The 14,479-nt window shown below is 35.3% G+C and overlaps 1 protein-coding gene across 1 annotated transcript in view; it reads right to left on the bottom strand.

Annotated features, from left to right (window-relative positions):
• The window catches only part of IARS2 (isoleucyl-tRNA synthetase 2, mitochondrial), a 77,786-nt gene that overhangs the window by 28,429 nt on the left and 34,878 nt on the right, over positions 1-14,479 (bottom strand). The window contains exons 3-12 of the mRNA XM_082394300.1: positions 12,073-12,232; positions 10,301-10,449; positions 10,168-10,217; positions 9,978-10,087; positions 9,800-9,890; positions 9,252-9,367; positions 5,906-6,075; positions 5,074-5,164; positions 3,611-3,762; positions 1,375-1,535 (exon numbers count right to left, since the gene is read on the bottom strand). Coding sequence (XP_082250426.1) covers positions 1,375-1,535; positions 3,611-3,762; positions 5,074-5,164; positions 5,906-6,075; positions 9,252-9,367; positions 9,800-9,890; positions 9,978-10,087; positions 10,168-10,217; positions 10,301-10,449; positions 12,073-12,232 — 1,250 coding nt within the window. The remainder of the gene's footprint in view (positions 1-1,374; positions 1,536-3,610; positions 3,763-5,073; positions 5,165-5,905; positions 6,076-9,251; positions 9,368-9,799; positions 9,891-9,977; positions 10,088-10,167; positions 10,218-10,300; positions 10,450-12,072; positions 12,233-14,479) is intronic.

The following is a 14,479-nucleotide window of genomic DNA, read 5'->3' as shown; positions in this document are numbered from 1 at the left end:
TCCTACCTAATCCTCCAGGCCCTACTCAAATGCCATATCCTTTATAACTGAAGCAAATGAGCTGTTTTAGGGTTCAATATTTGTTCAAGGCAGAGCCTTTAGTTCTTCCCTTTGAACCACATTGCCATAAGGTGTCAGATTACCCATGAAGCAGTGATACAAGGAATATTTCAAAGTGAAAAGGAACCTTCACACCAAGGATACTAAGAACTACCTAATATTGGCTAAAGGTAATTAAAAAAACAAAAAACAAAAAACACTGTAGTCAACAATTTAAAAAAACCCTAAAATACATATATTCACAAAAGTACCACCTAAAGAAATACTAATAATGTTGACAATGAAAAGCAGAACCTTTTTACAAAAATGATGATGAACCCCAAGGTAGGACATTCAACTCTGTCATCTCTCCATTACTTGCTGGCCTCCATGCCCTCACAACCCTCACTGAATCCTCAACTGATGAAATGTGAAAATACTTAAACTTAAAAATACTTGACTTACCAAAACGCAGTCAAACTCTTTGCTCATGTTCTAGAATAACTTAGTAAAACATCCAAAACAAAATTACTTCAAAAAATGAAAACCCAGGATGTATTCGCAAAAGAAATGATTAATATTCCCCTTTCCACATCTGTTAATAATAGCAACAATACTGAGAGTCACCTTAATTTACTAGAAGATAAACTAGCTAGATTATCACCTCATCAAGAGCTTGGACCATGTCAGTCTTGTTTACTGCCTCAAAAAAGGGTCTAGTATATGATTAGGGAAAACAATCTTCTTTTTACCATATAAGCTGTTCTACTCTGAATTGTTTACTAGGTTCATGTATTATCTTTCCAAATCAAAAAAAAAAAATTAAGGAAAAAAGAAGAAATAACTAGGAATGTAATCATCACTAGAGTTAATTATGTGCATTCAACTATATTATAGTTTCTTAAATTTTAAATTACCTATACAATTACCTAATGCCATTTCTACTGAGATGAGTCATTTCACTCAGAGCGAAAGACTGACACTAATTCCTGAAGAGAAATCACATACTGGGCTCCACCACTCAACACTGCTTATCTCTGGGCTCCTGACACCTTACCCCAGCACAGGGCACAGTCAGGGACAATGAATTCTCATAGGAAAATATTCACAGTCTTTGCTTCTACATATCAATACTGAAAAAATAATCCAGTGTTTGTTAAAACTTCATCCACCTGAAAGGATCTTTCTGAAATTTATATTTTACTCCCCTCAAAAAAGATAGCTATTTTAGAATATTTAACATATATCAAGAGTTTTCAATAGTCCACTACTTTTTCATTTTTGAAGAAAATACAACTCACTTTAAAATGTTGAAAATTTTAGAAAGAGTTCTACCTGTTGATCAAGAATTCATCTTTTGTCTTATGATGAAACACAGGAATTGGAACACCCCAAACTCTTTGCCTTGATATACACCAATATGGCCGCCTGTCCATCATTTCAACCATGGCATTCAGTGCTGATCCAGGAATAAACTTCACTTTTTTTAACAATTCCTGCAATTGATTCACAAATCAAGTCCAGTGAGAGAAAGCAGAACAAATTTTCTAGAACTGTCACTATTTATCCTAATACAGTTCTTTATTTTAGAGGTTTATTGTCATTTACATGCCCCCTCCCCCCCGCCAAAAAGAAACTAATCTAAAAAAACCATAGATTTCAGAGCAAAAGAGACAATGTTAAAATAGGGCCACAAAGGATCTAATAAATAACATCCAGAGCAGACTTCACCTTTGGAGGATGTGACAAGAAATTTTATACTAAATTCCAAGCACCCTAGATCAAAACTGGTAATAACAGGTTTAGTAGAAGTATTATACTTTATTAAACTACAGTTAAGATCAATTCAAACTTGATTTCAATAATTCTTTTTTAAATGCTTAAGAAATAAGCTACTATCTTAGGTGGACAAACAAGAACTGCAATATAACCTAATTTTACATAGTATGGTTTACAACATAGAAAACACTTTCTCAAAGTAAGTTACTTCCTATTTACTTGCTGTCTCTCAAGAACTCTCCTTCCCTCCACCTCCCCCCCCAAAAAGTTGTAAACTACTAGCATTTGCTTTCATTTGTTAATTACCAAGAAAAGAATTATATAGCAAAAATGTTTAAAAATATCCGTAAGTGAAAATATAACTTCATTTTAAAAAGTCTCAAAGAAAGTCTCTCTACCCATCAATAAAAGCATTTTTACATTTTTAGAGCATGTTTAAACAGTTTCCTTGCTTACCTGAACCACCAGAAATCCCCTCCCCCAAAGCCCTTTGTAGCACCACCTACTGGTAGAATGGCAACATTCGCAATTTATTTTGATTAAAAATTGGAACGTGATACTGACTTGATACTGGATTTTGTTAAGGAATAACTATTATTTTTTTAAGGTGGTAAAAATGGCATTAAAATTATGTTTTAATTTTAAATGTCAGATATACATGATGAAATATTTATGGAAAACATAATGCCTAAAAGTTGCTTTAAAATAATCCAATGGGTAGGAAGTGTAGATAATGGGTAGGGATGCAGATAAAAATAAAATTGGCAAAAGGGTGATTATTTTTGAAGTTGGGTGATGGAAACATGGCAGTACATTATTCTCTCTACTTCTGCGAGGAACAACTGAAAATTTTCTATAAAGAAGTTAAAAAAAAAATTTGGCTTCAGCGTATTGCATCGGCATCAGACTCAGATGTTCTGCAACAAAAATCCGTGCAGAGCTGAAAGTTACAAATTATAACATTTACAGGAGAAAAACTGGCTTCACAGAAATGTAAAAAACAGAACAAAACAAAGAAACGGTCCACAGCACAGCTGTCCACTCTACACCAATGCAGGAAGTGTAAATTGCTTGCATAGCTTTGGCACGGACCCCAAATCGCCAGGTCAACAAATGAACCAACTAGTAACAGCAATGTTACATGCAAGCTGTAAAGCAAAATATCTGTATACTCAGCCTGGTTACCAAATATATATTTGAGCTCTTTCATTTTATAGAATCAAGTTGTTCATGAGATACACACACACAGATACATACATGTATTGAATGAAAGAGCTCAAATATATATTAATATTTAAAATGCCAGTTATAAAGTATTTGTTAACTCAAAAGAAATAGCTTTTCAAATGAACTGCAATTTCAATTTGAAGGAAGCAAAGAGTTTTAAAAGAGTTTTGCTGAATGCCTATTATGTGCCAGACACTGTTCTGGGAACTGTTATTCACTTATCTTGTGAGGTAGGCATTATTATCACTTTTATATAAATGAGGAAACCGAGGTTCTGAGAGGTTAAACAATTTGCTGAACTCAAGCCCTAATTCTATGCTATTTTCACTACACTGGGCAGGAAATTAGAGCAAGTTAACCTCTTTAAGCGTGATTTTCCACATGTGTATAATGAAGGGATAGAAACCCAAGGTCCTTCCAGATCTAAAATTCTACAAGTTTATGAAACCAAATAATAATAGCATTAATCCCTTCTACTCCCAAAACCCTCTCCCAAGCTCACATGTAAACCTTCCATACTGAGGGAATGATAAACCCAGCCCTTACAGTAGGATGCCTTTTATACCTTGGCTGTAGTCTTAATATCCGTGATATTTACAAACCACTGCTTGCTGGCACGAATAACTACTGGTTTCTTAGTCCTCCAGTCATAGGGATAGCTGTGTACCAATTTCTCCTCTTTCAACAAATTCTTGGCAGCCTGAAGCATCTTTATAACTTAAAAAACAATTAATAACAATTTACATTAGACACAATTAAAAAGCACTACGAAAATCCTAATAACTCTCTAAACTCCCAGGGAGTACTAAATCTGGGCCAACAGGTGACAGTAATAGTAGCCATCTACCAGGTAGCAAAGGCATAATCCGGGAATCTCCGGGCAAAAAAAGCAGAAACTGTAAAACCTTAATCAGACTCCAAATTATGCCATTCCCATGGCTCTTCATTTCAAAGATGACAGAATACATCTGGAATTCTACATCTCAAATTCAGAGTCACAATCTTTCATACTATGAATCTTAAAATGGTCTCCAGGTAATCCAGAAGAAACCAGGTATACTGGGTTGAATTCTGTCCCCCCAAAAGATACGTTCAAGTCCTAGCCCTTAGTATCCTAGTACTTGTGAATGTGACCTTATTCGGAAATAGGGTCTTTGTAGATGTAATCTGCAATTAAGATGAGGTCACACTGGATTAGATTGGGCCCTAATTCCAATGCCTGGTGTCCTTCTAAGAAGAAAGGATACGCAGAGACACACAGAGCAAAGAAGGACATGTTACAATAGAGGCAGACTGGAGTGATACAGCTATAAACCAAAGAATGCCAAGGATTACCAGGAGCCACCAGAAGCTAGGAAGAGGCAAACATGGATTTTTCCATAGAGCTTTCAGAGGGAGCAGAGCCTGGCCAACACCTTGATTTCAGACTTCTTGCTTCCAGAACTGTGAGAGAATAAGTTTCTGTTGTTTGAAGCCACCAAATTTATGGTAATTTGTGACAGAAACCCTAGAAAATTAATACACCAGATCTAATTAGCCTTAGTCTTAGTGTGGGCAAAGAAAGGTTTTCATAGTACCTGGTCCTTGGATCCATATTTATAGAAAGGCAGAAAGACAACTCAAGACTGGAGGACCCCTAAAATTGTTCATACATCCTATATGTATCAATGATATAAGGGTTACAAACGGAGTGAGAGTGTCTGAGTCACAGTCAGCATCTAGTCCCAAGGTTGATTTCATCCTTCCACAAAACTAACACTGCTGATGACTATCTCTATAGTCCTAAAATAACATCACTCTCTGTTGACTGCCTTGATCTGCTTAAACAAGTAGAGCAACTTCAAAGCAAAAGATGAAAAAGTGCCAAACTCTATTTTAAACCATGTGGCAAAATAAAATATAAATAAAATATAATTTTAGTTTTTTGTTTCTGTTGAAAGTACAAAATGAGAGAATTGCCAGCAAAGGTTACTGCTGACTGCTTTTCAGAAAATACATATTTATGATACCAACATACACAGTACTCACCCGCAACTGTTCCCTCTTCAAGAACAGCTTTGTTTTGAAGTTCAGGACCTGCAGCATCTGTGAAAACTCCATCTTCATTCACTAAACAATCCTACAAAGAGTCATTTTGAACAATTAAAATAAAGTATCAAGATATTTCATCTTATGACAATATCTAGCAAAGCAGTATACTATATAAAACATCTCATTATAGTCTAGTCTTTCACTAGACTTACACTGAAAATTTGGGTACTTCTTATTCAGTCAATCAGAATTTGTGAATTTACGCATTTAAATCACCAAAGGCAAAATGTATTATTAAAATATACACCTAAAGTTTGATTACAAAAAGTAACAAAATATACTAAAAAACTCTATTAATTTACAGATCTATGGCAGTGTACATACATTGTGACGACTTTGAGACTTGCCTTTAGCTAAATGGAAAAACTTGCTAAGTAACTGACATGTGTAAAATAAATTTAGAGAAGACTGTTTAGTCTGAAAAAAAAAAAAACAGCTCTTTTCAACTATTTAGTAAAACCCACTTGCTATTTTTCAGAGATTGAAAGTAATTTGTCTATGTGACTTAATACTTGGAAAAAAAAAATGCCCCCATTTACTATGTATTCTTCAATTCTAACTCTGTGACAACTTTGTGCTAATTCTGGGAAATCGTTCTCAATTAGTATGAGTTAATGAGGCTTTGGAGGCTTACTGCACAGAAGCATTTCACAACTTAACTATGATGACAAAAATTATTGTTTATTATCAAAAGTAAAGATGTTAGTTAGGGTTTATTGCTTTAATTCTACAAAAGGAATAATTTAAAAGGAAAAAAGAGGAGCAGTACCATGGGCAAGTTGTGTTGAGAAGCTACACTGTAATCTTCCATACCATGAGCTGGGGCTGTGTGAACCAACCCTGTTCCTTTTGTCATGGTCACATGACTGGCAGGTAAAAGAGGAGACACCCTCTCAGAAATGAAAGGATGAGCACAAGTACCATTTTCCAAGTCAACACCTGTGGGGAAAGAAAGCTACAATTAAGAATTATTTTGGGGGCTTCCCTGGTGGTGCAGTGGTTGAGAATCTGCCTGCCAATGCAAGGGACACGGGTTCGAGCCCTGGTCTGGGAGGATCCCACATGCCGCGGAGCAACTAGGCCCATGAGCCACAATTACTGAGCCTGCGCGTCTGGAGTCTGTGCTCCGCAACAAGAGAGGCCGCGATAGTGAGAGGCCCGCGCATCGCGATGAAGAGTGGCCCTCCTTGCCGCAACTACAGAAAGCCCTCGCACAGAAACGAAGACCCAACACAGCCAAAAATTTAAAAAAATTTTTAAAAAATTAAAAAAAATTTAAAAAAAAGAATTATTTTATATAGCAATTCTTCTACCTCTTTAAGAATAGCAATAGACATCAGGTGAAAAGAGCAGAATCTGGGATAAGACTGGGCTCAAATTCTGGCTTTCCCTTTTGCTTGTTCTGTGACCTTCAGGAATCTATAAAATGTGAACAATTATGGTTCCTACCTCAGAGGTCTGCTGTGAACATAAACTGGGTTAATGCACGTTAAGCATTTTGGGTACTTAGCACAATACTTGCCACACTGTAAATGCTTTAAAATATTAGCAATTATTATAACAAATACATAATCAAATGAATCCAAAAAAACTTCTCTAATTTATGTGCAGTTATGTACCGTTTAGAATAGAGGACAAAAAAATTCTAGATCAACAGGTCAATGACTAGTAGGTTCTAATACTATCTCTGCAGGAACTCGTTGTAGCTTTTCATGATGTTACCCTAAAAAGGTAAGAGATGATAAATAATACCCGACAGTTACTGGGCACCCACATGTACTAGACGCAACATAAATTCTTACCTCATCTTCACAATACTACAAAGCAACTAGCATTATCCCCAATTTACAGATCAGAAAACAAGAAAATATAGGCTAGGAATGAGAAGTATATATTTTCCTCTGAAACAGGGTGGCTAAAAACGGCAATCAATTTTTCACAAAGTAATAATTTGAAACAATTATGCAGTCTAGAAAAATGACCTTTAAATTTAACCTTAATACTTTCAAAAACCTTTTGAGAATGCCACTCAACTTCCGTAACAACATCTAACATGTCAAGGAAGTCTATTAATACCTTTTGCACTTAAAAAAGAGGTGGGCTGTGGTTAATAATACTGTGCTGTATATTTGAAAGTTACTAAGGGATTAGATCTTAAAAGTTCTCATCACAAGAAAAAAAATTTGCAACTATGTGTGATGATGGATGTTAACTAGACTTATTATGGTGATCATTTCACAATATATACAAATACTGAATCATTATTTTGAATGCCTGAAACTAATATAATGTTATATATCAATTACATATCAATTTTTTAAAAAAAGAGGTGAGAGAGGGGTATGGAGTAAAGAATATCCTGGAGCCTCTAAGTTACCTAATGCACCAACAAGGTCCAAATGGTATTAAATATTAAACATTCTGGAGCTTCTTTCATACCTTTGACATTAAAAACCTTTTGATTCTTGTTAAGTTTGTTTAAACCTCTAACTGGTTTATATCTAAACCAGTGCATTTTGAGGCCTTCCTTACTTTGCTAGGCAATCTTTCCATTTTTGAGTATCTATTCTTGTGATTTTTTTTTTCTTTTGTAAGAAACTCAAAGATATATCATCCCTAAGGATCAAAGGTAATTTTAAACTTCCCTAGATTTCCATAGTTATATTTCTTTTTTTTTTAACATCTTTTTTAGAATATAATTGCTTTACAATGGTGTGTTAGTTTCTGCTTTATAACAAAGTGAATCAGTTATACATATACATTTGTTCCCATATCTCTTCCCTCTTGCGTCTCCCTCCCTCCCACCCTCCCTATCCCACCCCTCTAGGTGGTCACAGAGCACCGAGCTGATCTCCCTGTGCTATGCGGCTGCTTCCCACTAGGTATCTATTTTACATTTGGTAGTGTATATATGTCCGTGCCACTCTCTCACTTAGTCACAGCTTACCCTTCCCCCTCCCCAAATCCTCAAGTGCATTCTCTAGTAGGTCTGTGTCTTTATTCCCGTCTTGCCCCTAGGTTCTTCATGACCTTTTTTTTTTTTTTTCTTAGATTCCATACATATGTGTTAGCATACGGTATTTGTTTTTCTCTTTCTGACTTATTTCACTCTATATGACACACTCTAGGTCCATCCACCTCAATACAAATAACTCAATTTCGTTTCTTTTTATGGCTGAGTCATATTCCATTGTATATATGTGCCACATCTTCTTTATCCATTCATCTGTCGATGGACACTTAGGTTGCTTCCATGTCCTGGCTATTGTAAATAGAGCTGCAATGAACATTTTGGTACATGACTCTTTTTGAATTATGGTTTTCTCAGGGTATATGCCCAGTAGTGGGATTGCTGGGTCGTATGGTAGTTCTATTTTTAGTTTTTTAAGGAACCTCTATACTGTTCTCCACAGTGGCTGTTATCAATTTACATTCCCACCACCAGTGCAAGAGGGTTCCCTTTTCTCCACACCCTCTCCAGCATTTACTGTTTGTAGATTTTTTGATGATGGCCATTCTGACTGGTGTGAGGTGATATCTCATTGTAGTTTTGATTTGTATTTCTCTAACGATTAAAGATGTTGAGCATTCTTTCATCCATAGTTATATTTCAAAATCAGCTACTACTTCAGAAGTCCCAAATTATAGCTTACTAAGGATCCTTTTGATAGAAATGCTATCTTGGGAATAACTTTCAGAATTTATTCAATTTCCTTATTAAAATCATATACCCCAAAATAAATATATTTATTTCCTTCTTTGCTCCTTTGATCAAATCAGATAAAAATAATTTTCAGTAATTTAATTTTGAATAAAATTTTAGATGGAAATTTGTACACTGTATGTTGTACAAAGGGCATCTGTCTAATTTTCCCCTCGATATTTGCCAAAAATTTTTTTTAATCTATTGTGCCTTTGTCAATGTTCACATTTTCTATACTCCTATCATGTTTAATGCATATTCTCCTTCAGTTTAATCAATGTAAAATATATTCTAGAAAGGTAGAGGCCATATCTGTCTTGATTCACAATGAGCAATCTTCAGCAAGGTACTGAACTCAGATCAACCCAATATTTTGATGACTTTGATGGTCAGAATACCTGTAAATCCTTACCTGAAAATGTTGAAATAACCTCAAATGTTGTTTCCAAAGTAGAAGCAACAGATGTTACTTTATCTGCAGCTAAAAGGTAGAAGTCTCCAGATTTGGAACACTTCACAAAAGCATACCTAAAATAAAATTTTAGGAGTAAATTACTAATAATGAAAAAAGAAAAACCACAGATAACATTTTAAATGTTTTACATCATTTTAGAAAAACTAACTTTAAGATCAAAAAAGTACTATTTTCAAGGGACTTCATTCCTTACATTTCTCTTTTCTTTTCCAAAAGGTAGAAATAAGGTCTTAAGTAGAATCCTCTAAAGCTTAATAAAATCTATATGAACTAAAGCTTAATAAAACCTATATGAACTAAAGCTTATAATCTTTAATCTATATGAGCTAAAGCTTAATAAAATCTACATGAACTAAATCTATATGAACTAAGTTATAATTCACTAATTTTAAAAGGATAATAAGGATTAAATAAGATCAAAATAATGCTAAAAATGGAATTGATCCTATTTGTGGATAAAACAAAAATTGCAATAATATACCTACTTTGATTCTGGCATATAACAAACAGCCTGATTGGCTGGAATTGTCCAAGGCTGGGTGGTCCAGACTAAGAAACTAACAGGAGATGAACCATCTGTGAAAATAAAATTTCAAATATGCTAGCAAATCAAATGTTATAATTACATAACTTTAATAATCTCAAGCAACAGATAAATCTTACCTATAAGAGATGCCAACTTAGGAGAAGGTTTCAAGAGAGGGAATTTTACATATACTGAGCAACTGACATGCTCTGGATTATATTCAAGTTCTGCTTCAGCCAATGCAGTCCTAAGGTTTAAAAATATTAAACATAAATATTTGGAACCCTCACAAAATTCTCCCCTTTAGTACCAGAAAGACATAAATACCTTGATGAGGGAGACCAAAACACAGGTTTGTAAGATCGATAAATCAAGCCCTATAAAAGACAAAGAAAAATGAAAGCTGGAATTCTGTAACACATATTTTAACATACTCAAAGAAAAAAAAAACTTTTATTACCTTATCATACATTTCGTAGAAAATTCTCAACTGTCTGGCTTCATATCTTCCATCAAATGTATAGTAGCAATTATTCCAATCTGCCATTATTCCCCAACAAATAAATGCCGATTTCTGTTTCTCAATTGCTGCTTTGGCGAATGATCTAGCTAAAAACAATAAAAGAAACAAAAAGCTTTTGAAAACAAATTAATTCAAATTCTTAAACATGGCTTAGCATGTATCTCTCTCAATGCAGGTACTGTACACAACATAGACTATAAAAATTTTTAATAGGAAAATTATCTGAAAGTTAAAGTGCTCAGAAGATACCTACAACAAATTCTAAAATTCACTAAAATTTCAAAAGTTAAAATTTTGTTACCATCTCCTCGATTATTGAGAGATCATAAGATGACCTTACTTTTAGAAAAAATAAACTGGAAAAGTTATTCTTCATATTTCTTAGTTTAAGAAAAGGTCAGAGAATAATTCTTATTTCATTATATATACACACACACAAAAGTAATCAGTATAACCAATAATACTCTTTCATAAGGAAGTATGAAATCTTCACAATCATATCCAATTATAAAATAGTTTAGGGACTTCCCTGGTGGCACAGTGGTTAAGAATCCGCCTGCCAATGCAGGGGACACGGGTTTGAGCCCTGGTCCGGGAAGATCCCACATGCCGTGGAGCAACTAAGCCTGTGCGCCACAGCTACTGAGCCTGCGCTCTAGAGCCCGCAAGACACAACTACTGAGCCCGAGAGCCACAACTGCTGAAGCCCGTGTGCCTAGAGCCCGTGCCCTGTAACATGAGAAGCTGCCACAATAAGAAGCCCATGCACTACAACGAAGAGTAGCCCCCGCTTACCGCAACTAGAGAAAGCCCGCACACAGCAAGAAAGACCCAAAGCAGCCAAAAATAAATAAATAAATAAACACTGAGGAGCCCTTTAAAAAAAAACAAAACAGTTTAATATATAAGAACAGAAGGGGGACTCCCCTGGTGGTGTAGTGGTTAAGAATCCGTCTGCCAATGCAGGGGACATGGGTTCGATCCCTGGTCCAGGAAGACCCCACATGCCGCAGAGCAACTAAGCCTGTGTGCCACAATCACTGAGCCTGCGCTCTAGAGCCCATGAGCCACAACTACTGAGCCCTGTGTAACAACTACTGAAGCCTGTGCACCTAGAGCCTGTGCTCCACAACAAGAGAAGCCACCGCAATGAGGAACCCGTGCACCACAATGAAGAGAAGGCCCCGCTTGCTGCAACTAGAGAAAGCCCGTGTGCAGCAACGAAGACCCAACACAGCTAAAAATATTAATTAATTAATTCTTTTAAAAAAAGAAAAAGGATAGAAGAGTCCTCCCTGACACATTCTATGGAAGGAAAGGATCAAAAAAAGAGATCTCTTAAAAAAATTTTTAATTTAATAATTACTTTTGGTTTAACACCTAAAATAGGTCAAGTCCTAGCCAAGAAAGTAAATAAAAACATTGACCAAAATCATAATTTCAACAAAATGTGAAGACTAAAGAACTGAAAAATGTACTTGGATGTGTTCACAAATCTTTCCTTCATTTCTGAACATAAGTTCTCATAAAAGTCAATTACACAAAATCTTAATTTTCTTTGACACAAAGTGGTTTCCAAGAGATCTCATTATAAGCGAAAAACAATAGCAAAAACCAAAAAACAACAGGTGTCTTTGATAAAGCCCTGACTTTTCCAAGGAAGCAGTGTTTACAAATACCATTTTAAAACAGAAATAGAGATTATTTACCTTTCTCTCTAATTTCCATAGCTGAAAGATTCTGAGCTTTTCCACCAAGTTCTGATAATACTTTTATTTCAATGGGTAACCCATGACAATCCCAGCCTGGCACAAAATGTATTTTGGAACCTCTCATCATATGGTATCGGTTGGCTATATCTTTCAAAATCTGCAAAGATAAAACGATAATCATCATTCACATGTAAAGCATGTGGCCTACAATTTATATTCTCTTAATATCATTTTAAAACACTAAGAAAACCTAATTTTAATAAGCTTTATATAGAATTACCTATTAAATCTACCAACTCCCTCAAGTTCTACATAAGCACAAGAGTAACAAATACCTGATTTTTAAAACGCCATTAACTCCCCCAGAAGGAAACTGAATTATAAAAGATTCTAAAGTGAAAAACATTACATCCACATTTACTAATTTGTTTGTAAAGTTGGAGTATGCAAATATGCAAACCATACTACCTTTTTAAGAAATAATTTGAGAGCTTCCCTGGAGGCGCAGTAGTTAAGAATCCGCCTGCCAATGCAGGGCCATGTCCTGGTCTGGGAAGATCCCACATGCCGTGGAGCAGCTAAGCCGGTGCGCCACAACTACTGAAGCCCGTGTGCCCTAGAGCCCGTGCTCCGCAGCAAGAGAAGCCACCGCAATGAGAAACCAGCGCACCACAACGAAGAGTAGCCCCCACTCACCACAATTAGAGAAAGCCCGCGCGCAGCAACAAAGACCCAATGCAGCCAAAAATAAATAAATTAATTAATTAATTTTAAAAAAGAAATAATTTGAACTTTCTAAGTATCAGAGTACAAATTACAAATTTGCTTTACTCTTATGAAAAAAATTATTAATGTGAATAATCCAATATTATGTATATTTAGTTAATAAATACTATAGAATCAACGCGGAATTTATAATGCACTCAGAGTATGAAATATCATGGTTAACTTTTTTTTTTTTTTTTGTGGCCGCACCTCACGCAGCATGTGGAACTTCCCTGATCAGGGATCAAACCCGCACCCCCTGCAGTGGAAGCACGGCATCTTAACCACTGGACCGCCAGGGAAGCCCATGGTTAACTTTGTTATTACTAAAACCCTAAATAAAACAATAGACCTCTTCACTTAGTATAGTTCTGTAACTGTTTCTCAGCTCATTTTAGATAGTAGGGGGCAGCAGAGTCTTTTAAAAAATATATTACCACTAAAAAATGGGGGCTCAGGGACTTCCCTGATGGTCCAGTGGTTAGGACTTCACCGTCCATTGTAGGGCGTGCAAGTTTGATCCCTGGTCTGGGAGCTAAGATCCCACATGCCTCGTGGCCAAAAAACCAAAACATAAAACAGAAGCAATATTGTAACAAATTCAATAAAGACTTTAAAATTGGTCCACATCAAAAAGAAAAATCTTAAAAAAATAAAAATAAAAAATGGGGGCTCAAAGACAAAGGACAGATTTGGCTCCAAGCTTAACTCCTTCTTCCCAAAACTGAATAGTGCAGTAGTCCAGAAAAATATTTCTTCCTTTCCATGTCTCTCAAAAGTAGAAAAGATAATACACATTCTTCCCACCCCTTCTTCCACGTAAAAGTCTTTCAAACTTCTTACCAAAGGGCAGGGGGGCCTTGTGATCTGGGTGGTAGTCATACTGCATAAACACACTCATCTACTGATATATACTTAAGACCTGTAAACTTTATGTTATGTATATTACTTAAATCAATCAATATAAATAACATCCTTCCCACTTACCGCTATTCAAAGTTATTTTATTTATTTAATTATCTGTCCCTTCGTGAGAAAATATAAACTCTCTGAAACCAGAGATCCCATCTGTCTTCTTCATCCGTAAACACTAAGCATTTAGAATGGTATCTGGCACTATTCTAAAGTACTTATTGAATAAAGGAATGCATGCATATATGTTCTAGACTGTGATGTCTTATACAGTAGTCACTAGTCACCAGCAGCTAATGAGCATCAAAATTGGCTAGTCTAAATTGAGAGGTACTGTAAGTATAAAATATATACCAGATTTCTAATACTTAATACCCCAAAAAAGAATGTGAAATATCTCTAACAAAATTTACAATGGCTATATGTTAAAATGATGGCTCAGATATGTTGAGTTAAACATAATATTAAGATTAATTTCATCTATTTCTTTTGAAATATTTTTATGTGGCTACTAAAAAAATTTAACTTACCTATGTGGCTCACATTTGTAGCTTGCAACATTTCTACTCTACAGTGCTGCTATCCATCATGTTAACAGAGAGGCATCGTTTAAGCTACTTTTAATTATTTAACTAAAATTTTAATTTAATCATGAGCTAATAATTAACAATGTCCCTAATAAGGAAAGACAGGAGCCTTTATTAGAAGCCTCTAGTAAAAGAAACAG

This window comes from Balaenoptera borealis (genome assembly GCF_965194805.1).
Source record: "Balaenoptera borealis genome assembly, chromosome: 1".
Lineage (NCBI taxonomy): Eukaryota > Metazoa > Chordata > Mammalia > Artiodactyla > Balaenopteridae > Balaenoptera > Balaenoptera borealis.
The sequence above is the reverse complement of the archived record's forward strand: the minus strand, read 5'-3'. Positions and strand labels throughout refer to the sequence as shown.